Genomic DNA, 23,781 nt, shown 5'->3' with positions numbered 1-23,781 from the left:
GAACAAAGGGAAAGGTTAAAGTCCACGCTCTCACTGCACCGGTGGTGAGTGGATGAAGAAAAGAGCTTCATTATTCCTTTAATCACAGCCCATGTGTTTGTGAATGTGCGTGCACGTGCACGTGTTTGGGACATTGCGCTCTCTCGGCGAGCACGGAGATGTTATATGTGTGCAGCAAGTTAGGAGACCATTAGTTGACCATTAGGTGAGGTGGCGTTTTGTTTGCTTACATTGAGACAACTGGCGTCATGCTAACAGAATCGGGGAGTGGTCCAACATGTAATTGCATTTGTTTAAGATTGTAGGACAAGGTGAGGGCCGTGTCATGTCATGCGTGGCAATCTGGGATAGTAAAGTAGGTGAAACGGCAGCACCCGGCCCAGGTATCTATACACTGGAGGAGGTTTTGGAAGTGGATCAGCAGTTTACAGTATCTAGCTGTATAGTTGCCTGCCTCAGCAGCCCCTGGTGTCCCGCTATCAGTCTGGGCTAAATGGGGCCTGACCGAATCCTTTCATGTCTCAGCGTCAGACCCAGCACGACGTGCCCTCACTCACCACCATAAACACACACCAACGCTGCTGCCATTATTTACCGCTGCTGCATTTACGCATACACACACACACACACACACACACACACACATAAACCACATGCATCCAGGGTTATTACATGGGTCTGAGAGATGACTCTGATGACAGATGACTGGGAGAAACAGCATCTAAAAAAAGGAAGGAAATCGTCCCCTCATTATTCCCTCATCTCACAGGCAGCCAGTTGGTCATTTCCATGGCAGAGAGAGAGAGAGAGAGAGAGAAGGAGAGAGACAGACAGAGAGAGAGAGGGAGAGGGATAGAGAGAACACGGTATGTCAGTTCTTGGCATCTATAATGACTGACTGCTGTGCCACTGGAGCACTAATAACAATAAAGAGGGCACTGAGCCACGCTCTATTTTTATTTCTCTGTCTCCTCTCTATAGCCCAGAGGGGAATGCATGCACACACACACACACACACACACACACACACACACACACAGGGGAGAGGCTCTAATTAGCGGCAGAAAGGAATACAATGAGTGAGTTATTAAGACACAGAGGCGGTTCTCAGCCAACCTTTGCCCCCTGTCAGAGCACAGGTCACATGATAAGGGAAGGATATCCGCTAGACAATGGCGCCAAGCGGCCCGTGCCCACTTGGAGGGTAAAATAACCCCAATCTCTTTGGCCATCCAGGGTAAGGCATGGCGCACTGATTAGGGTATTTTCTGAGGATTTTACTTCACAAGTTGTAATCAGTCATCATATTGCTGTCATTGCATTTACATTTCTGTTTCCAGGTACATTTCAGATATTTGTCTGATGCTTTTATTGTGAGAGACGTAGCGACAGCGGATTAAGCTCAGGTTTCAAGCGCCAATTTCACATACAAGGAGAAGAGTGCTATGAAAATGAATACAATAAGAGCAAGGTAGAGGGGTCAGGGGATTTTTTTTTTTAAGACGGTTAAAGTAAAGAGGAGAAGATACACCTCATGCCTCCTACTCGTGGATGCTGCCTTTACAGTGTTTCCTATCAACTTAAAATCTTGATTCTCCTCTGAGATTTCTTTCAAGTGCACCACAGCCTGCAAATAGCTCCAGTTGAGATAGCATATATAGTCTAAACTGACTTCTCTGCAAGGGGGAATGGGGACGTTGTTCCCCGTGCGATTCCTCTTTTACTTTCTCCCTCCCTTCAGAGTTGTCCAGCAGAGGTACATATAGTTCTCATTACAGTAAAGATCATTTGTTTGCAGTATCAGCGACTGAGAAAGAGAAAACCAAAGCCAAATTTGTTCCTCCACTTAGCGGAGTATTTTCCAGCCCCCTCTTTGAGCCCAATGAGACATTTAGGAACACTGCCTTTTATGATTTTTTATGATCCTCTGGCTTGGCGGGCGAACCCATTATGAAATGCAAAATAATAACTAATATTTTCCAAATGTAACATAAAACTATGAAATTGGCCCAGCCGCCTCTTTTTTCTCTATTTAACATTCTTACTAAGTATTTAAGTCTTTTGAATGTTCACACAGAGGCGTTTGAGGCCTTTCCTTTTCTTCTCCCCTTCTTCTCCTCTATATCGCTGGCTAAATCCTCACCCTTACTTTTCTCCTTCGCCTTTCTGCCACATTGGTGGGCTAGTTGACTGAAGTTGCTGGTTATCTGTCTAACTTTGACCCAGATGGAAATGTCAGGCCTTTTTTTGGCTGCAACCAGGGACTCCCAGCAGTGGCCATCTTATGCCCCTGGCTTTCTAAATATACAGCTGGAGTGTAGAGAGGCTAAGTCTGTGTGTGTGTGTGTGTGTGTGTTTTTGTATGTGTGTGAGTGTGTGTGCATGTGCATGTGTGTGCCTGTGTGTATCTGCGTGTGAGCACATGTGTTTTTCTAACAGAGAGAGAGAGAGAGCAAGAGAGAGAGAGAGAGAGAGAGAGACTATCTGGGCGCTGCCAACACAGGCATCATGATCCCTCTCATTTAGGGACCGCTAATTGGCAGTTAATTAGCAGAATTGACTCTGTTGTCAGATCCCAAGTGCCAGCCCCCCTACCAACACCCCTGCCTGCTAAGTTCATTTGATCTGGCTGCTTTCTTGATGCCGTAATAATAATTCCATTTTATCTGTTTTGGAGGGAGAAGCCCATTTGGAAAACATATTTTGATTATTGGCAGAGCAAAACGGAACAGATTCCCCGTTGCAGTAGGTTTTATTTGTTTATCATTCAGCAGTTGTTTGAGATCCAAGTTTCTGTTCGCAGCGCAATCGCGACGCATGCAGCGCAGTCACAGGATAAGCCATGGGAGTCTTAAACAGCTGATGATTATGCCAGTGTGTTTATGTGCTCAGTCATATTATCTGTGCTGTCTGCCTGTGTGTGTGTGTGTGTGTGCATGAGCGTTTACCCCTGTCAAAATGCTTGGTGAGATTAACAAGGCCCATTCCATCTATTTGGGTACCGGGGGCACGTTGGGTCATAGCCTGGCATGGACGCCCACCATAGTCCCAGGGCAGCCTAGTGGCCACCGCTGCGCGAGTCATGAAAAACAGGTGGCGCTTTAAGAAAACTGGCACCGTTGGCTGATCACACAAAAATGAATGCCTTTTTTAGTTGTTTTCCCATTACTAGCTGGAATTCTCCCAGCAAAGGCAGCATGCAAGGAGAGAGTAGCCAGACGAGGCGAGATAGAGAGTCAAAGAGCAAGTGAGCAGGAGAGAGAGAGAGAGAGCTGAAAGAGGCATTACAGAGAGAGCATTAGAGAGAGAGATGGAGAGAGATGGGAGGAGGGAGGTCTTTGTACTTCTCTGCTCCTTTTGGCTCTTTTATTCCTCAACGGCTTGGTTTTATTGGTGGGTCGTTTAATAACAAGGGCTCTGCGTTTGAAATGAAGTCGAGCTGCGTTTGCGTGGGCGAGCCTCCCTTTTTTTTTTTTATTTTAAGATGGTAATTTCTGTACGAGGGGTGAGAGCTGGAGAGAGATCGGGAGAGGGGGGGGAGAAAAAAAACGAGAAAGAGAATACACAAGAGAGAGAGGGAGAGAGACTCAGAGGGAGAACAGGAGGGTGAGAGTGTGGGAGAGGGAGAATTCAAGGAGAATGCAAGGGAGGAAAGTAGGTTAATTTATTTCATTTGCAGGTAGAGACAGAACTTAAAAAAAAAAAAAAAAAAAAAAGGTTGGTGAGAATGAGAAAGAAAGTGTAGGATGCTGTTTTCATGAACAAGCAGCTTAATGCACACGGGCAGCCACAGTAAGCCTGCCAGAATCTCCCTGTGCCTGAGGCCATCTGTGAGCAGAATAGCAATTTTATTACTTTGTCATTAAACCAATTTCACAGCAGTATTGTTTGTTAATGAGCAGCCGCAAACGAGCGAAGATGTCACGTACTAGAATAGCAGCAAGATTTGTGACCACGGCTCTCCTCTGTCTCCCCCTCTCAACCTTTACCTCATTCTTATTCTCCTGCTCCTTTCTCCCATCTTCTTCTTTCTTAACATCCTTACTTACTCTCTCTCTCTCTCTCTCTCTCTCTCTCTCTCTCTCTCTGCCATCCTCCCATCTCCCATCCCTCCCTCCCCCTGTTATAGAGGTCCTTGCCTCATAAAAGGGGAAACTGCTGAAAGATAAAATGCAAAGTCTATACAGTCAAGTCTCTGTTTATGAGCTTCCATTTGCCTTTAGAGCTCATTGGGACGAATGGTTTCTCTGTGGGCTTTCAGGGCATGCAGCTGGAAAGCCCAGGATATTGGCCTGTTATTTAGCTCTAAAGCCTAACATGGCTGCCAATGGCAAGCACCAATAGAGGGACTATGCGTCTGAATAGGTGCGCAAGTCCCCCTGGATTGTATGATGAGATGATGTCATGCATTTCTTTGTGATTTGCTTTAAGTTGTTTAGAGTAGCAGGTTTGGTCACAGCTTCTTTTTTTGCAATTTTCACCAGCCTTCCCTACGTTGCATTATTCAAAAATATCAAATAAAATTCGGAGAGGTCAGTTTTCACAGTGGCACCCGGCTGATATCGCATTGTATGGGTCTGCATGGCTAGTTGCTGTGTTTACATCTGTGATTTAGAGGCTAGCTCGCACAAATTCTCGATCTTTCCGTGGTTGACGACTGAGAGACAAGCAGTGCCACAGACAGAGAGAGAAATACAGGGAGGGAGAGAGAGAGAGGCTCAGACTGAGGCCCCAGAGGATCAGACAACCTGACAGAGTAGATTTGGAATAATTAGTTTTATCTGCTGAGGGAGATAGCCGGCGTGGCTGTGTGTGCGCGCCACAGGGTGCTGCTGCGTGTGTCTTGGTGGCAACATGTTTTGGTGTGTGTGTCTTTGTGTATGTTTTGGGGAGGTGGGGTGAGCGTGTGGGGGACTAAAAGCGGTAAAGGTGACCAGGTGTAACAGAATGGCCTTGAGGGTGTGTGTGTGTGTGTGTGTGTGTGTGTGTGTGTGTGTGTGTGTGTGTGTGTGTGCGCGTTGGAGCCAGAGAGGACAGGAGCTCCTTCTTTGGCTGAGCTCTTTAAACTCAGTGAACCTCAACAAGGTATTTTCTCTCTGTCCAGGCATGCTCTCTCTCTCTCTCTCTCTCTCTCTCTCTCTTTCGCTCTCTCTCCCTCACTTCATATTCTCTCCCTCTTTTCTGCCCTTTCCCTCTGTTTGGATATAACAACACGTGAAGACGCATGTTCTTCTACCTCTGGTTCAGTAGTGTCGTATTCAAAGTAAGGTTATTATCACCTCAGATGACCTATCTGCCCTTCTTAAGCAAACACACTGATCGCGATGTGTGTGTGTGTGTTGTGAGAGAGCACAAGTTGTAACCACATCCTTAACAGCACTATAATGTATTTTTCTTACCTGTATGGGTGTGTACCTGCAATTCATGGCCGGGTGCCCTCTATAGCTTTGAGGTGCAGGCCAATAAGCCCATCATGGAAGACCCTATAAATCAATACAACCCTTTGTCTGTTTAAGCCATGCTCTGCCCTAGTTCAGGCCTGTTATGGATGAGCTATCAGTAGAATTGGATCCAAGAAGATAGAGAGAGAGGGTGGGGAGGGCGAGGGGAGGGTTTAGTCTCAGGGCCTCTTCACAAAAACAATCCAGTCTTAATTGGAACGTGGCCTGAAATCTTCTGGATATCAAACCAGGTAATTTGCAATTTGGGAGAGGTGAGAAATAAACGGTGCAGCTTCCTACCGCCTTCTCTCCATGTAATCATGCACACACACGCACACACTCATTCACTCACTTTGATGAAGTTATCAGATGTAGCTGGAGGAATTAGCCAATGTTAGCCAATACTATTATGCATAACGAGACAAAGGCATAGATAGATGGGGAGAAAGAATGGGAGAGAGGAAAGGGGGAAGCACAATGAGGAGTATATCACTCTAATCTAGGATTTCTCTCTATCCCAGCCTTATGAATATTTATCTCCTCCCATTACCGACAATGATGTTTCAATTGGGAGTCACTGTGAGCATGTGCGATGGGGAGGGAGGGGAGGGGGAATGCCTTTTCTCAAGTGGGGGTATGGGGCGTCTGCCTGTAGCCCCCCAAGACATATCTGCTTTATCATGTTCTTGTTATATGGGCCCTTCTAGAGCTCTCTCTATCATTAGTAAGGTATGAGGTGAGGAAAATAGTGAGAGTTTCCAAAATGAGGTATCTGCCATTTGAGCAAAAGTTGCTCGTATCCTTTCAAAAGGATTGCAGGCATCAAGGTAAAACTCACAATGGCATGTCAAGTTAGTGAATTTAAGTTCCAGTCATTATCTGCTGTCACGTCTTTACAGACAAAACAGTTTTGAGTGTGGGGTCATTGGTATTTTTGGATTATTACAGCCTTCAAGAGGAAGCGCCACTTATGAATTCAAAGGCTACATTACTGCAGTGTAGGCTGGATTGAATGTGGCTCTTGTGAGACAGAGAGATTGCTATGTTTGTCTCAGACTGTGTCACATGTGAAGGAGGCCAGTCAGAGCGGCGCGCAGTCGGCGGTAGAGCTGATCTGAGAAGCAGAGGGCTCGCTTCAGGCCACCAGGCACATCAGAGTCCCCCCGGTCTGCTCCACAGTGTCAATGCTACTTCTGCCAGAAGTCGCCTCTACAAACAACAGCTATTTATATCACAAGCCTGCTGCTGGGCTTTTTAGCCCTAAACTCTGCCCATGCATGTGTGTATGTGCACGAACGTGTGTGTGTGTGTTTGTGGTTATGTGTGTCAGAGCAATTATGTGTGATTGAAACTCAGATTAATTATTCAGTAGGGAAGTCAGAGGCAGGCTGACAACATTTGACCAATGACTCTCACGGTCACTAATACGTGCTGCACGCTCAGGCTCACACAATGTGGAAACACAACGTGGAAGCGCACGCTCGCACGCCACAGACGCAGTGATGAGATGATGATGACATCCCAGTGGAACGCCAGTGGGAGAGAGAATCCCCCTTCACACACACACACACACACACACACACACACACACACACACACACACAAAGACATGGAATCACACTCCCCATTCCATATTCCCCAGTAGTCTGGCTCTTAAAGACCATGAGAGCTGGGGGCCTAAACCCCTGCATTAGGGAATCCAGACAGTCTATCTGCCAGGTTTAGGTGTCACTTTTTAATTGCTCAAACTGCTGTGCATTTTCACTGCCCTAAATTCATGGTTAATAGAAAAAGCAGTGTGAGGGAGGAAAAAGCAAGTGGCAGGAGGAGAGAGAGAGAGAGAGAGAGTGTGTGAGTGAAGCAGCAAGGGGGGGATTAAAACGGGGGCACCTTTCTATTGCACTATCCCACTGGCTCTGTTTCCTGTTTTCTGCCAATACATATGAGATTCAAGAGCACATGTCTGAGTATGCAAGCCGTATGTGTGTATGTGCGTGCATGCGTGCCCACAAGTGTATCCAAGCATGTATGTGTGTTGCGTAAGGAGGGTGCTGCTGACGCCCCTCTCGGCAGGCCCCCTCTTCTTCTCTTTGCAGCCGGCGAGCTGAGCCCATTATAGTCTCATAAAGGAGGGAGAAGAGAGACGTTTGATATGAAGCAAAGGAAATAGATTGGCCTTATTTCCTGCCTGGCTGCCGTGCTGCAGACACTTGTGTTGCCTAGACGATGCAGGCAATTGACACTCAATTTTGTTTGAAATATCACGCCTCTATCATGTCATTATCAGTTTCCCCTGGTAATCCAGTGAGCCGCCCTGTTTGATATCTGACAATAAGGGGGAGTCACAGAGTCGCGGAATCTCTCACTCGATTACCAGACGGAGAGGGGAAAGGGGTTGAGAATGAAAGGGAGGAGAAGAGGGGGAGAGAGAGAAACAAAGAGAGAGCCAGAGAAGTCGAGATGGAGAGATAGAGCATGATGAGAGACTACTATGCCACACATTTATGTGATAGCACCCTCAGAGCGGAGGTGAGGATTGGATGGAAAACAGAGATTAAACCTGCCCTCCCCAAAGAGGCAGACAAAGGAGCCCAGCATGCCGGGCATTGTGGGAGAAAAGGAAATCTGGGCAGCGGGGGTGGCACTCTTTACAACTGAGAAAATGGGGCGATCTTGCAAGTATACCCACTCATCTTAGGAGGACTAATGGGTAGGCTGGAGTAATGATAGTGCTGGATTCATTTTCTCTTGCCACTCTCCCCTTTCTCTGCTTCTCTCTCTCTCTATCTTCACTATTTCATTGTCTGTGTGAGCGTATGTACCTGTGTGCATGTGTGTGTGTGTGTGTGCGCGGTGTTTGTGTGTATGCCAGCCAGCCTGCGTGCGTCTGTGCTATTTCTTGCTGGCCCTGCATGAAAGCAGAAAGCCCTCACCAACCCAAAAGGTGAGAAGCTGGCTTCTGAGGAATGAGCGTTACCTTCCAGCGCTGACGACCTCTGTCATGCGCTATGTGCTGGAACCTTGACGGGGGCTAATATTGACATATGTTGGATGTTCTCAGACACTCTTCAAACAAGGGAAAACACAGCTGTTGGTCCCTCAGCTCCCAGGCAGGCGGAGAATACCTTTTGTGCACCTATGCACGTTAATAAGGTGTTGTCTTTAGGGAGGGAGAGCGGGAGAAGGAGAGGAGGGGCCTCGCTAATAAGGAGAGGTGGACCAACTCTTTCTCTAATCCCTGTGTCTGGTGGTGATATTCAAAAAATAATAGTGTTAGTAAAAATATTCCGGAGCAGAGGTGCCAGCCTTTGAGGAAAAGAGGGGTTAATGAAGGGAAATATTAGGGTGCTGCCTGAGAGAGAGAGAGAGGGAGAGAGTGAGAGAGAGACAGAGAGAGAAAGAAAGAAGAGACAATTCCACCCTCCCCTCCTAACATCAGAAAACTGGTAGAGCTAGGGCAGGTTAGCTATGCTGGGTTGCTACAATAAGGTCTCTTTCATACAGGTGTGTTGACGCCTGGGGCAGGCTTGGCCGCGGTCCATTCCATTCACCCAGGCTGATTTGAACAATAACTATCATATCTCTTAAAAGAGAAGGGAGGGTGAAGCGTCAAAAAGGAGATGCCTGAGAGCTCTGCTGGGGCCAAGAAAAACCCCCGCTGCCGTTGTCAGAGCTTGTTGATGTTTTAGGGAGGAAAAAACGGGCAAGTTTTTTTCTCCCCCCTCCAACTCCCCCCTCCCTACGCTACATTTTTTTCTCTCCTCTTTCTCTTTCTCCTCTTTTCCACTGGATTTGGTGGTTTTGCGCCGTAGGACAGAGTGTGGAGAGGAGACAGAGGAACAAAGTGCTGCTGTGTGGAGCAGCAGCTGCTACTTGCTGGATCAAAGGGGCAACAAGCGTGGTCTTCCTGGCCCAACGCTGCTCTGGAGGTGTTTGACGGACAGTCAGCAGCTGGGGCCGCCCAGCCCGCCATGCAGGGGTCAGTCCAATGGACTGCAGGGCCCAGGGGTGACATCCCCTCAGTGGACAGGGGGAAGGGGAGGGAGAGGTGTTAGATGGAGGGTAAATAGAGGGAGAGATGTCTATGTTTGTATCTTCTGTTGTTCTTGGTGTTGTTGTTGCTGTCATAGTTTAGGGAGCTCATCAGTGGGGCTATTATTATTTATATCAGTCAAACTGAATAGGACTCAGATGCATACTTTGTTCTACTCTAATGATCCCATAAGTTCTCGCTGATTCTTGATTAAGGGGTGCTGGAAGCCTGCTTTTAAAGGTAAAGCCATCCCGCTCTGTTCTGCAGCATCCACCAATTTGGTGCTGACAGAAAATCAGAGGGAAAGAGAGAGAGAGAGAGAAAGAGACAGAGAGAGAGAGAGACAGCATGCCGCAGTGCTATTGATTTATTTTAATTAGCTGCTCGTTAAATCGTGTCCGTTTGCAACACAAATATATAATTCTTTGTCTGATTTTCCACTCGAGTCTTAATGACTCGTGTACTCCCCAGGTTTCAGAGAGGAATGACTTCCACAGCTAGAGTGACAGAGCAATGCAAATGTTACTCATATAGGGCTGAGGGGGGGATGCCACAAAAGGGCAATGAGTGGAGTAATAAAAAGGGAAAGAAAAACAGGTCAGTGAAAGTCCATGGAGGAGAGGTGAAACAGTCCCCCTTTGAGAGGCAGACAAAAGAGGGTGGAGGGAGTTTGGAAGGAGTGTGTGTGTGTGTGTGAGAGAGAGAGAGAGAGAGAGGGAAAGCAAGAGAGAGAGACCGAGGTAGAACTATGTAAACACAGTGGCTGCCCTAAACGTGGGCCCTCTCGGCCCTCTCTGACGTTCCTTAAAAAACGATCCCGGCTTCGCTCTGCTTCACATCTGCACTAAATCAAACACGGGGGTGAGGTAATGCTCGTCCGGCTTATGTCTCTTGACTCCTGTTTTAACTTAAAGAAGAGGAGAGGAAAAAGGGAAACTCTTGCGCCTGATAGGATGAGCTGGAGGAAGCTTCCTCACTCCTGCCTCGTCTGCTCTCCTTCACTCCTCTCTGTCCCTTCCTTCCTCCCTCCATCCTTCAGAAATGGAGCTTGTGGAAAAGCTCCTTTGTGGTAGTTTATGATAAATCCACAGATATGCAAGGTTCAGTGTGGTGCAAGCTGTAAACTGTTACAGGGGGCCTGTTAGAGCCGTGTGAGCTGATTCCATCAGTGTTGTTGACACTACTGTAGATTATCAGTGTTGGAGGTTCAGTAGCCCCAGACTGGCCCACCGACTGACTGGACCATAATTAGTGTTTGCTTATACTAAACACACTCTCCTCATGGGGTTAATTTGCATCCACTTCCTGGTCAAAGGACATTGGCTGTTTTTCTTCCTCCTGCCAGTCTTTCTTTTTTGGGAGGGGATCAAACTAAAGCCTTCCTCCTTTGATTCCAGTGAGGAGTGACTCAATCGCTGGGGGTTTGGAATCTTTATTTCTGTCTGAAGCGGAAGTATGGAAGCAATGAGCTTTAATAGGAACCAGAGGACAGTCATGTTGGCAAACAGTGATCAGGGATTGAGTTCAGCACGTTCCCGTTCAGATAGTGTTGCATCTAATCTTCCTGCAAAGACAGGCAGGGGCCCAGGAATTTGACTGACAAACGGAAACTCGCTCGCCCTCCTCTCTCTGTCATGGGCATGCGCGGGTCAGCCATGGAGACAATAAACCGACAACTATTTCTGTGTCACAATTTCAAAGCCGCCTCCTCGCACGCTCCACGGTTCTACATTTGGAGCAATGCGGCGGCGTTTTTTCGGAGAGACATGTTTAGTATTTGTGCGTTTCTCTCCCCGTCTCGTTCTGGCTCTGGCTCAATTTCTTTCTTTCATCACAAACTCGTCAAACAAGTGACCCCACTCCTGATTGGCTGGGTTCCCTCAGATCTTCGCCGTGATTGGCCAGCCGACCAGCCAGGCTCTTTCTCTGTCTCTCTCTCTTTCTCTTTCTCTCTCTCTCTCTCTCTCTCTCTCTCTCTTGGCTGCGCTCCAGGCTAGGGTGGTTTGGCATGAGGATTTCTCAGGGAAGGAATGCTGACAACAGGAGCGAGTTACCAGGTGTGGCTGCGAGTCAGTTAACCAGAAACAAGGTCTTTCTGACAGATTGAGAGGAGGAAGCAAGAAAGGAAAAAAAAAAAAGAACAGAGAGACAAGCCCAGAGTCAGACAGACTGGTTTGCTGTGATTATAAATTAAAATTCTTTGTTTACAAGCGTCCCTTTCTTTCTCTGTGTAAAAAAAAAAAATACCCACATACAGTGTAATGAAGGTGAAGCACTGTCCCACACAGAGCAGAGGTACGTCTTATTTCTGTGCAAGTCCCTTTTTACATGCAAGCCCCCAACACACATCTAGCACACACAACTACACACACAGTATATGCACCTTTGCTATGGCATAACCTTGCATGTTAGCCAGGGTATTTAACAACTAAGCGGGTGCTCTCTGAAGCTCCCCCTCTGTGCGGGTGAGCAGATATTAGTGTCCCGGGATTGTGTGTTGATCCAGCCTACCGGAGGCCCGGTGTCAAGTGGACTCCTGCTGCCTCGGCCCCATCGTTCATATCTGCCTGTTATTTTCCTCCAGAACGCCCAGACCAGTTGCACACTTACTGCTCCACCCCGTTTGTTGTGACATATTTTTAGCGTGGCCCTCGGTTTTTCTGGCGGGTGCACATGTCTGCACGGGCCACACGGACACACATGCGCACGCGTACGTATGCACACGTGTCACACGCGCCGCTCCGGGTCACGTCAGTGGGAAGTGCAGCCACACGGAGGGTCGTTTGACGGCCCTGTGCGAAGAATGCGCTGACATGCACATATTCGCATGCGCGCTCTAAAGGCACACTTGGCAAAAACCATAAGTGCAGTTTTTTTTTTTTTTTTTTTTTTTTTTTTTGATATGCAGCTTGAAAATGTGTTTAAGGCTTTAATGGCTAGATGAAGCCAGTCGCCCACATTAAACAGCGGTGTAGCCCCGCCCCCGCCAGCCTGCTCTCTCCCGGGGTAATGTACACATTCTGAGCTGTATCCAGAGGAATGACCTCGCCGCGACCCCCTAACCTTGCCTTTAATTATTTGTTTGAAGACAGCATGGAGTTCCCATGCTGAGAGGTACTCTGTGTGTGTGTGTGTGCGTGTGTAGTGTGTTAGTGTGCTCTAACATTGAGCAGAGGCAGGCCATAATATGTTAGACCACCAGATGTAGATAATAAAATATGGGCTTTGGGTTGGAGGTTTGCAGCCAGTGTCCCCTGTGAGCCTCCTGTGTTCTGGTTAGCCTACGGACGCACTGGCGGCGGTTGTGGTCATGTCCATGGTGTGGATGTGTGGATTTACGCATGTATGTTTTAGCGAGTGGTTGGGAATTCTGAGTCCCTGTGGTCAACCTCTGTCTCTCTCCCAGTGCCTTCGGTCCTTGAATCCATCCATCCATCCGTCCATCTATCCATCCATCCATCCATGCATCCCTCTGTCTGTCTGTCCATCCCGGCTGACTGGCCCTCATCTCTGGAGGATTCTCGGTCGTGTTGTTCTAAGCACACACCATTAGCAGCTCATGGGAGGAGGGAAAACAGAGTTATCAGGCTAGGCTCTGATAATCTCAATTGGCTTTACTCAGACTGATAAAAGGTGCTCTGAGGCCACGAGAGTGTCCCTTGGTCAACCCCCCCTCCCCTCCCCTCGCCTCTCCTTACCCCCCCTGCAACTTGTTTAGTGTTTAAAACAAAGTCTGTGTGTGTGTGTGCGTGTGTGTCCGCGATGGTGGTTAGCCAATAGGGGATGTTGACAAGATGCAGGTCAATCTCAGACTCGGCTCGCAGGGAAAATATTTAAATATCCATGTGTTTGTCTACGCGATAAAGACCTGTTTTTCATGCTCAAAAAAAATTAGCATTTCAATGAGAGCAGCACACCCTGATAGCAAAACATTTTCATGTATACTTTGTGTCATACATTTCCTATAAGAAGTTGGAAAAACACCAAAAAGAAGAACACTGTTTTTACAGCCACATTTAGAAAAAAAAAAACGTCAGGAAAAGACACTTTATTCATACATCACACTCCTCAGTCCGTAGAGGATTTGCTTTGCAGTGCTGCAAACTGTACGGGCAAATTTAGCACCTGGGACAAAAATTCCTGATATTATGTGCTTATGGTTATGTCCCAGAATAGATAAGAATGCACATGGTTGTGATTTTGATGATTTTGAGCCCCTTGGTGTGTCTGGGGAGGAAAAAAGCAGGACATATATTTTGGCAGGCCTTGCACTTTGAGCTTGCCCAGGGAGTGTGATAGCAGGAATGTCTCACTGTTTACTTGCTCAGCTGGTTTTGATGCTGGAAGCTTCTTTCTCTCCTAAACACCGCAGGCATTTCTGACAGCATAGGTAACTAAGGATGCTTTCTGCATTTTTTTTTTTTGTTCCATCAAAAGAAAAACTCTTCTCACAGCTAATAAAACTTAATTCTCATCCTTCCCATAAATCACAAATCATGTACTTCAATCATATAATTTCAGATCGCTTTCTTTCTCTCGCCGTCGTCGTCTCGCAACCCCATCCCTCTGTTGTTCTCTCTTTCTCTCATATGGATGTGTTTCATCTTTCTCTCTCAGGGGCCCGGGGCACCCCTTGCGTACCTGCACTCTGGATGCCCCCTGGCAAATGAGCGCCGCGTCTCTTTTTTCCCAACCGTGCGTTTTGTACGTTTAACCATGTCACTTTGAGCGGGGCAGATTACAGGCGTTTAAGTTCATTGGAGAAGGTAAGGGCAGGTATCAGGGCTTCATGGGGGATTAGGAACCCAAATTGGTTCCAGCCCTCCCTTCCTTCTAATGACCAGTCCTTTAGCCGTACTGACGGTGCCGTGCCCTGTACGCTAGGAGAAGGCGGTGGTGCTCTTTTTTTTTTTTTTTCCCTCTCCTTTTTTTTAAAGTATGGAACCTGCAATGGGCTCCATGCTGGACAGCTCCACCATGATTTGAAACCTCTCTCTAATATCAACCACATGTGGGTACCTGTAGTGCTAAATCCATGCTGCCTTTTTAGTGTGTGTTAGAGAGAGAGAGAGAAAGAGAGAGACGGTAAAACAGAAAGAGAGGGGAAGGTGGAGAGCCTGCTTGGCCGGAATGGCCAGCTTGTCTTTGACACAGCCCTAGGCATCCCATTCCAAGTTAAAAAGGTTGCCCCTGGCTGGCAGTCACCTCCAGATGACCTCCGGCTCTACAGTGGAAAAGCCACAGGAGCGAGGCCGGCTGGGGAGGCTTTGTGGAACTGCACTTATTCGCCGCTGTGGTGGTGATAAAACTTCAGACAGCCTAATTGATGGGCTCGCTGACATAACAATACCTTGTGAAAGCGCGGAGTGGCCATGCCTGGTCCTCATTTCTAGACAGCTGGAAGGGGAGCAGAACCCCCTACAATGCAGCCAGAGTGGGGGTCTCAGCGAGTGGGGGTGGGTGGTGGGGGCGTGAGGGAGTAATGAAAGGAACCATTTGTACCCTGCACTTCGCTAACTTAAAACTGATTTTAAATTCCAATGAGTGATAACTCTCTTGAAATAACATTGGTTTTTAGGAGGACTGGTGTACAGACATACTGTATACGGTGCATGTAAGGTTGGCTGGTGTATGTGTGTGTGTGTGTGTGTGTGTGTGTGTGTGCAACCCTGCAAAAATCCCCATCTTAACAAGTCGTTTTGTCTGGTATTCAGTCTTAAAATCTTGTTTTTCTTAAAGCAAGTGAAAAAATCTGCCAGCGGGATGACATAATCCCACTTGTTTCCAATGCAGTTTCACTTGTTTCAGCATATAAATATGTTGAAACCAGGCAGATCGGCCCAGTTGTATCAAGACAATGACACTTGATTCACGAAAACTCTACAAACAAGTTGATTAGCATTGGAAACAAGTGGGATTATCTCATGCCAGCAGTACATTTTTTTCACTTGCGCTAAGAAAAACAAGATTTTATGGCTGAATTTGAGACTCGGCGACTGCTAAGAGGGAGATTTGTTGCAGCGCAGCAATTGTATCTGTGCAAGATTGAGAAAGAAGGAGAGGGATGTGCCACACTGAGGGTTCTTCCTCTGTGACCAAGCTACACTTAATACTTGAGGAATGTCTCCCTTGTGCCCATAGCAACCAAACGTAATCAAAAGCTTTATTAAACGAGGGGGGAATAGATCATAAGGAACATTAAAAGTATCCCTCGCTGGGTTCCCAAGTCAGCACACAATTGCCCTTTTGTTTGTTGCTGTTTTGTTGTGAGCGTCTCTCTCAAGGACAAGGCCATTAAGTCATGCAAAACTGTTTTGTCTCTGTGGTGCCCTGTGATGAATCCTTCTGTGGGTGAATGGCGGGTGATTTAACGTTTGTTTTTCTCCTCTCTTTTTCTCTCTGCTAGGTTCATTAACGCCAGGAGAAGAATAGTACAGCCCATGATTGACCAGTCAAATCGAGCAGGTAAAAAAAAAGAAAAAAAAAGAACCCAGCCTACATACAGCAGAACACAGCAATTCTCCCTTTTTTCCCAGTGTGCCAACAGCCTTCCCAACTCTTCTGCTGGCATGCGCATCGTGCCTAGAGCCCGCATTTTTAAAGGAGTACCCTACCTCCGCCCCGAAAAAACAAGCCCTCTGCTCCCTCCTCCTCTCTTCCCTCCCATCTTCCCCTGCCCCATTTTCTCAATGGGATGTGCTCAGCGGTGGTGCGAGCCGTTTGCTGATTGACTCTAATTGGAGATTTCCCAATCTAAGTGAAGAGAGAGGTACATTAGCACTCTCTCTGTGAATTACTAATTGGACACAAGAGGAGTGCCAGAAACGCTAGCAGCAATTTATGAGTTATCTCCTTTTTTTTTTTTTTTTTTTTTTTTTTTTTGGCTATTTTGTGTTTTTTTTTTCCTGTCTAGGGGTAGAGGGGGTTTTCCCTCACTTTTGTGCTGCTTTTTTTTTTTTTTTTCATTTTATTCCCTCAAGCATCACTGTTCTGAATTTTGATCTTCAGTAGTCATTCAGCATGTTTGAAATATCAAGGCCGCTACTTAGCTCACGATGGCTTATATACGCCAATACTTAAGTTCAGCAGTATCAATTAATTTATTTTCGGTCATGAAAAATGCCCTTAAGGAGGAAGAATGAGTTTTATATGATTCGCTGATCTCTGATGTCCTGACGTAATGTTTATGCAGGGAGAGATTTCCATCCCTTTTAAAAAAGATTATGGAAAGCACAGCAAATTGATAACACATTGATTTTCCATATCTATGGCGGTCAGACGACAAAAAAAAAGCTCTGAAAAATTGAGTAGTGAACATGCCGCGGTGAGATTGAGAAAAAATACCTTTTGCGATGGATGTAGCTACCTTAAGCTGCATTGACTATGGCATTACTAAAAAGAAGCCTAGTAATTTGTCTTCGAGAGGGAAAAGCTTTTTTGTTGATTAGCAAGCTCACTCTCTAGAAAGCACCGAGAAACCGGGGTGGAGATTGTGCAAATTAACTTGTGCAATTATTGAAATGAGATGCGCCCTCAAAATGTGGGCTACTCTTTCTACACATATTGTGCTCTTTAGGGGGATATTTGAGAGCATGTTACCAAAGTGTGACAATCAGCAGCCTCTCCAAAGACAGCATGACTAACAGCTTCCCCTAATCTTTAAGCTTTACAGATTACCTAGGATAATACTGTTATAGTCCTGGAATATACTGTTTGTTACAGACTCCAAAGAGCCTTACTTCATTAAGGCTAATAATAGACAATACACGATATATCTCTGCAAATTGATTACTACTGCAGATATAGTATCTTCCTCAATGGAAATACTTTTGATAACAGATAATCAGGTAAATCATGGATACTATTCAGCGATTTGACATTTTTTAAAATAATTATCTACACATTCTGTATGCCAATTATTCACACAATAATGCTATATGAGGGAAGATACGGTATGTACTTGCTGTCTAATGACTGCTGATTTGAACACTGGTTGGGTGAATTGCTTGTCTTGGCAGAAATTCTTCTCATCCTGTCAAACTGCATGCTTTCTTTTCTCGGTTAGAGAACAATGCATTTCCTCTGTTCTCTAATGCAACAATTAGTGTGTGAGTATGTTTTTGAATGACATCGGCAGTTTGTGTGAGTGCGTGCGTGCATGCGGGCGTGCGTGCATGCTCGCGTGTTTGTTTGTGTGAGCGCACACTGTATGTGTGTTTGCATGCCACGTGTCACTTATTGCGGGCCATAAAACATGAGCACAATGTCTTACAGTATGTTTGGGCTGGAGCTGGGACAATTGCTGATTGTCTGGTGTGTCTTCTCTTCTTCCCCCCCCACTTTCGTGTCCACGTTTTGACTACAATCAGGTTTTCTTCTTGATCCTTCAGTGAGCCAAGGAGCAGCGTACAGTCCAGAGGGCCAGCCAATGGGCAGCTTCGTACTGGATGGTCAGCAACACATGGGGATCCGGCCAGCTGGTAAGTCTGTCCGTCTCCCCCGCCTGCATCCCTCCTCCCTCCATCATGCCTGCTACACCAGCCACCACTGTTATTGTAGCATGACCACACATCAACACTGATCCCACTGTCTAAAGCATGATTGCTCGTCATCTCGCAGAGAAGGTCCTCATGACGGATACATGAGCCAAATACTAACCACTAGCAGAGGAACGTCACCCCCGAATACAGTCCCCTCACCCTGCACCCAGAGTGTCACCGCCTGTCTGCTGCTTGCCTTGCTTGTCTTTTCTCTAACCTGCCATTTCTGGGGAAAAAAAAAAAAAAAAAAAGAAAAACTCACAAATGATTGTGGTGCGACATAAAATCAGTGCTACCACCTCACCACATCTTACTTTCCTCCCACCCTTGTCATTTTCCATCTAAACCTAACCAGCCTCACCTTCTCTCTGCCAGTGGGTTTCCTCTGACCTCTCTGTGATTCAACCTCCTGCTGACCCTTTTCTGGCATTTATCTCCTCTTTCCAGGGCCTATGAGTGGAATGGGGATGAATATGGGCATGGATGGGCAATGGCACTACATGTAACCTCCATCTTGTAAAGCAAAACGCAAAGAAAAAGGGGGAAGTAAGTACTGGGCTCTTTTCCTTGGTATTTTTTTTTTTTTTTTACACTTTGGGGCTTGTGGGTCATTGTTTTTTTGTTTTGTTTTGTTTTTTTTAGCCACAATTTCCTTTCACTTTAGCACAGCTACCCCTCCCTATCCTGGCTAAAATTTTGCAACAAGTTCCCTGCAACCCCCGACTCCCCGGCATCAACAACCATCTGCTAGCATGCAGGGCTGTTTTAGCATGATGCTTTAAGGGGCTAGAGGGGAGCCAGTAGCCAAGAATGAATGGAGGACTTGGGAATAGTGGGAGCCGTCCTGGGAGAGCGGGGCCGACTTGTGGCGCCAGACGACAGCGACGACAACAGAGGAAGGAGGGGAAGAAACAACCTGGCATGGCGCGCGCAAATTTATTTATCACAACAGCGCCATCGCTCTCCCCATCTCGGACAGCCAATGCAAATGTTGGACATTTAGGGAAAAAATAACATCTCCTGGGGAAGGGGCTGACGGGGAGAAATTAAGCAGGCTCCAGTGAAGCGATAAAGAAGGAGAAGTGAAACTGTCCTCCGAGTGACATAAATCTGTCTGGGGAAGGATTGATGCCCAAATTATCTTATATGCAAAGACGGGAACACCGCAGTACATTACGGTCCCTGAGCGAGATATACGGGCCGTGGGTGACATGGCCGATCCTTCACTGGGGGGTTTGGTTTGAGTTGTGTAAAGGGAGCTATGGGGGTGGGGGGAGTTTTGTGTGTTTTGATTATTTTTTACTGGAGGGGGGACGATTTAAGGGGGGGCGGGGGCTAGTGACTATCCTGACCTGAGACACAGACAAGAGCAGGGAGACATTGAGATAAATTTAAAGGGCTGTAGACATTAGCCATAGTTGCATATAAAAGGAGGGGATCTCTCTCACACATACAAATACAGTGTCTCTTTCTCTCCGTCTCTCTCTCTCTCTCTCGCTTTCCCACACACACACACACACACACACACAAACACAGTCCCTTTGGAGCTAAATGGCAGCAGTCTGATTAAGCTGGCCATTCCGCCTCCCGCTAGTGCCACAGTGCTGACATTTGAAAAATCAAGACATATCACATCCCAAAGGCGGCAGGGCAGAAGAGATTTTATTTAACACCTAAACTCCTCTGCCCAATGAGGCACAATATAATAACACTTACCTTGATTAAAAGAACCCTTTATATGTAAATGGAGACTGGATATTCCAAAGGGTCACTGCAGCGATTCGAGAGACAGAGATCATTTCGCCCCTCCAGTCCTCTCCTCCTCTCGCTCTTTCCTCGCTCTCTCTCTATCTGTCTCTCTATGTCTCTCGCTCGCTCACTCTCTCTCATCTCCTCCTGTCTTTGCTAATGGCAGCAGGGGGGGAAAAAAAAGGAAAACGCAGGAAGCAATGTTCCCTAAAACAGCCACACAGAGACAACATTTGCTCAGGTTGGCTAATTCTTAATATAGGGCCATATAATTTTGAGACTATTTAATTACGTAACATACTTTATGCTTCATGACCAATTACATTAATAGCTTAATACAGAGGAATATTATCCTCTCTTGATTTGATTACACAGCCACACAATATGGTATATTTGGTACTTAATTATGGCCAGCCATTGAGCAGGACTGCTGTGCCATAACAGAAGTGCACAGCCAGGCAGGCAGGCAGGCATGCAGAGAGAGAGAGAGAGGGAGAGAGAGGGAGAGAGAGGGAGAGAGAGAGAGGCCCAGTCAGTCCCCAGTTATTGTCTTCAGATGGTTTTACCACTCCTGTTAATAAAGGAGGGGAGGGGGGGTCTCAGATCTACTTAACGGAATGACTGCAGCTTACAAGACTGGAGATTACCAGCTTACAGTGTCAAAAACATCTGCTGGGCTTTTTAACAGGAGCAGCTCTAGGTTATATAGAGGTGAGGGCAGCCCTCATACCCCAACACCCAGAATGATTTATTTATTTTATGACCCCAATAGTGAGGTTTTAAGAGACCTGCTCTGACAAACATGTGCATTTCAAATGAACTGACATGGAAAGGGAGTATTAGAAAATGGCACAGCTTTCAGCCAATGAGATTGGTCATTAATCTCAGCCTTTTGCTGTCCTTCCCCCCCCCTCTCCTGTCTCTCCTCCTCCTCCTCTTCCCCTCACCGGGGCCCTCCAGTGTAATTTCTTAATTGTGGTGTACTAAGGTAGAGGAATGCAGAGAGTGAGCATGCCTAGTGACCTTGCGGCGACCTCTCCCCTCCTCCGTACAGCGTCTAATCCCCCAGGGGTTCACATTACAAAGCAGGCCGGGCCAGACCCAATCCCAGACCTAGGCCCCCTGGCTCCAGCGGGACCCCAGCTCTCCCCAGCCTCTCCCTAAGGTCCGGGCCTCTAGACCAGCCGTGTTCCCATACTCCAGTCCCAGGCTCCAGGAACACCCCCTGCATCTTCCCCTCTCCTATTTGTTTACAACAAACAGTCCTGTGAAAAGCCAAACAGTGGCACTGCTGAGCCAGCTCTGTGTCCTGGGTCGGTCTCAGTGTGAGAGATGCTAGCATGCCAAGGTTTCTGCACATTTTCAGGAAAGGTCCCACCCTCTGTCTTAAGGGACATCAACACACACACACACACACACACACACACACACACACACACTTCTGTTTCACTATTTCTCTTTTCCTCTCTCTCTGCTTTCTTTTGTCTTCATCCCTCTGTCTTGCTGCTGTCTCCTACTGTCTCTGTACTTCAGCTGCTGTTGTTATAATCTAAAACCCACACTCTCATACATCTAAGAGCAGATCTTTGTTTTGGTTAAAAATGCTCTCATTGAGAGGTAGAAGCAAGCCTCGGATGCTCCTCTTAGCCTGGCGTCTTAACTGAGTCCTAAATTATTTAATAACTTCTTTAAGGGATTTTAAATCAAATATGTTCACAGAGGCGCATCCCCATGAGAGAACGCCCGCTCAGTTTGTCACTAAATTCAGCAGGGGAATTGACTGTTCTACTTGTAAAAGTATTAGCGCTTCTCCACATCAATACGGCTGGTTGGTTTTCCTCACATCCTCCAAGACTGTAGTGTCTGTGGATGGCTGAGGATCACTTTCCAACCTGAGACCCGACCACAACGCTATTGGGCATTGTAAACCACTCACCATAGCTGAAAATAGCCCGGCACAATAATGTGTCTCTGGACTTGCAGAAACAAAAAGCACTGTAGTCAGTGACGCCATGTCATAAAAGCTACTGGGCTCTTCATTGGCAAAGCTGTGTCTAAATTGAATTGAGGCGTGTTAATGGGGAAGGAACATGTCTGAGCTGCAGTGAGAGAATTGTTTCAGTGTCTGTAAATAAATCTGACTCTCTCTCTCTCTCTCTCTCTCTCTCTCTCTCTCTCTCTCTCTTGCCCTCTCTCTCTCAGGTCTGCGAGGCATGCCAGGGGAGTACGTACCTCATAGTGGTCCTATGGGCATGAGCATGGCCCCGCCCAGTTACACGCCTTCTCATCAGATGACCTCTCACCCCTCCCAGCTTCGACACGGACCCCCTCTCCACCCCTACCTGCCCGGACACACTCACACCCACCACCCCCACCCAGCCATGCTGATGCACGGAGGACCCTCCTCGCACCCAGGAATGACCATGTCTGCACAGAGACCCCCCTTGCTGACTCCCATTGACCCCAGTGTTGGAGGACAAGGCCTGGACATCCACGCCCAATAATATAAGGGAACTTTGCTACCACAACGACAACAGCAGCTACTATGAGAAAACAGTGAAAAAAAAAAAGCAGCAACCCACAACAAACCCTATTTTGAGACAATTTTTAAGAATAAAAAGCGAACCCTTTTGACCAGAATTAGACACTAAAGAAACAGAATTCCAGATGAGCTGTGATGATGATTCTTTTTTTTTTTTTTTTTTTAACTTGTCAATTTTGTTACTTTCATCCAAACGGAGGACCAAGCTGACAAGAACACTTTGTAAAGTCTTGGGCTTTTGTTAAAGATCAACAGAGGATGTTTTGACATACACGCGTGTGCAAAGAACGAACAGACACACACACTCGAAAACACACGCATCCACACACTCACACCATCATAAACATGTTCAGTACACTTTCATGTGACGCACTCAAACGCTTCTAAAATAAAATCACTCTGGAAGATTTAAAAAAGAAACAACAAAAAGACTCCAAGAGTTATAACTACTGTAGTATAAAAAAAAAGTATAGATAACTAAGTTAAAACTTGTGCATTTTTCGTTGATCACATGATTTATGTTTCCTGAGCTAGTTTTAGAATTAAAGGTTAACCCTTTCTCTCTCACACTGTGTGTGCTCCTACCTGGAGGAGAAACTGTCTCGGCAGCGCAGCACTATAAAAGAAAAAAATACAAGAAGATGGAACATCTCAAAAAGGCTCCAAACGACAGAGGGCAATCAGGTCCTGTCCCCCATAAGAACAGGGCATGATGGGAAAAAGGCTGCTAAATGACACCGGATCTCTCCAGAAGATTCAGTTTGAACATTTGTCATGCCCCTCTTTTTTTTGGTTCATGAATGAATGTTGCCCTGTAGGTTTTAAAGGAAAAAAAAAATCTTAGTTTGAATTGCCCAAGCACTGGATTGTGTTGGTTTTATACATTTTTATTTTAATATTATTTTATTTTTTTGTACCCTGGACTCTCATTGGTAAGAGCCTATTGAAGGAAGCTTAAACGTGGAAAAGCAACATCCTACAGCGCTTCTTTGTCTATACGGATCAACGTTCTTGCCATAAGGACAATGCTGACACAAAAGTTGATTCTGTGGCACTGGAGAAGCATTTGATGGTTGATGCACCAAAAAACCTAAAACTAAAAAAAGAGAAAAACTTAAATTATGAACTCAATGCTTTTGGGGGGAAAAAAGCTGAGAGAATATTGTAACAAACTTCGTACAGAGTTCAGTCTATTAATTGTTTCATGTTAGATATTCTATGTGTTTACCTCAATTGAAAAAGAATGTTTTTGCTAGTTTCAGATCTGCTGTGGCATTGATATTGTATGTCCATGAATTCCTTCCTTTTTCAGCACGTGTTCCTCACTAGATGATAAGATGCCGTCTCCCTTAAGCTTTGTCAAAAATACATTAAATACTTGTATGAGGACTGTGACGTAATGTTTAAAAGGTGTTCAGTCACAAATGCTGTAATAAATATTTCATTTTTGATTTTTGTTAGATTTTTGTGTGATTA

General features: G+C 46.2%; 1 protein-coding gene across 12 annotated transcripts in view; it reads left to right on the top strand.

Moving 5' to 3' along the window:
- Positions 1-22,388, top strand: part of meis2a (Meis homeobox 2a) — a 181,466-nt gene extending 159,078 nt beyond the window's left edge. For 9 of the 12 annotated variants that reach the window (XM_030044563.1, XM_030044561.1, XM_030044562.1 and 6 more), the window contains 3 exons: positions 15,881-15,939; positions 17,844-17,954; positions 21,966-22,388. In XM_030044563.1, coding sequence (XP_029900423.1) covers positions 15,881-15,939; positions 17,844-17,954; positions 21,966-22,267 — 472 coding nt within the window. In that variant the 3' untranslated portion in view covers positions 22,268-22,388. Of the gene's footprint in view, positions 1-15,880; positions 15,940-17,843; positions 17,955-18,461; positions 18,561-21,965 lie in introns of all 12 variants that reach the window. The other 3 variants (XM_030044567.1, XM_030044566.1, XM_030044558.1) reach the window with 3 other exon arrangements.
- The last annotated feature ends 1,393 nt before the right edge of the window (positions 22,389-23,781 follow it).

This window comes from Myripristis murdjan, chromosome 22 (assembly GCF_902150065.1).
Source record: "Myripristis murdjan chromosome 22, fMyrMur1.1, whole genome shotgun sequence".
Taxonomy (NCBI): domain Eukaryota; kingdom Metazoa; phylum Chordata; class Actinopteri; order Holocentriformes; family Holocentridae; genus Myripristis; species Myripristis murdjan.
This window is presented reverse-complemented; position numbering and strand designations above follow the sequence as displayed.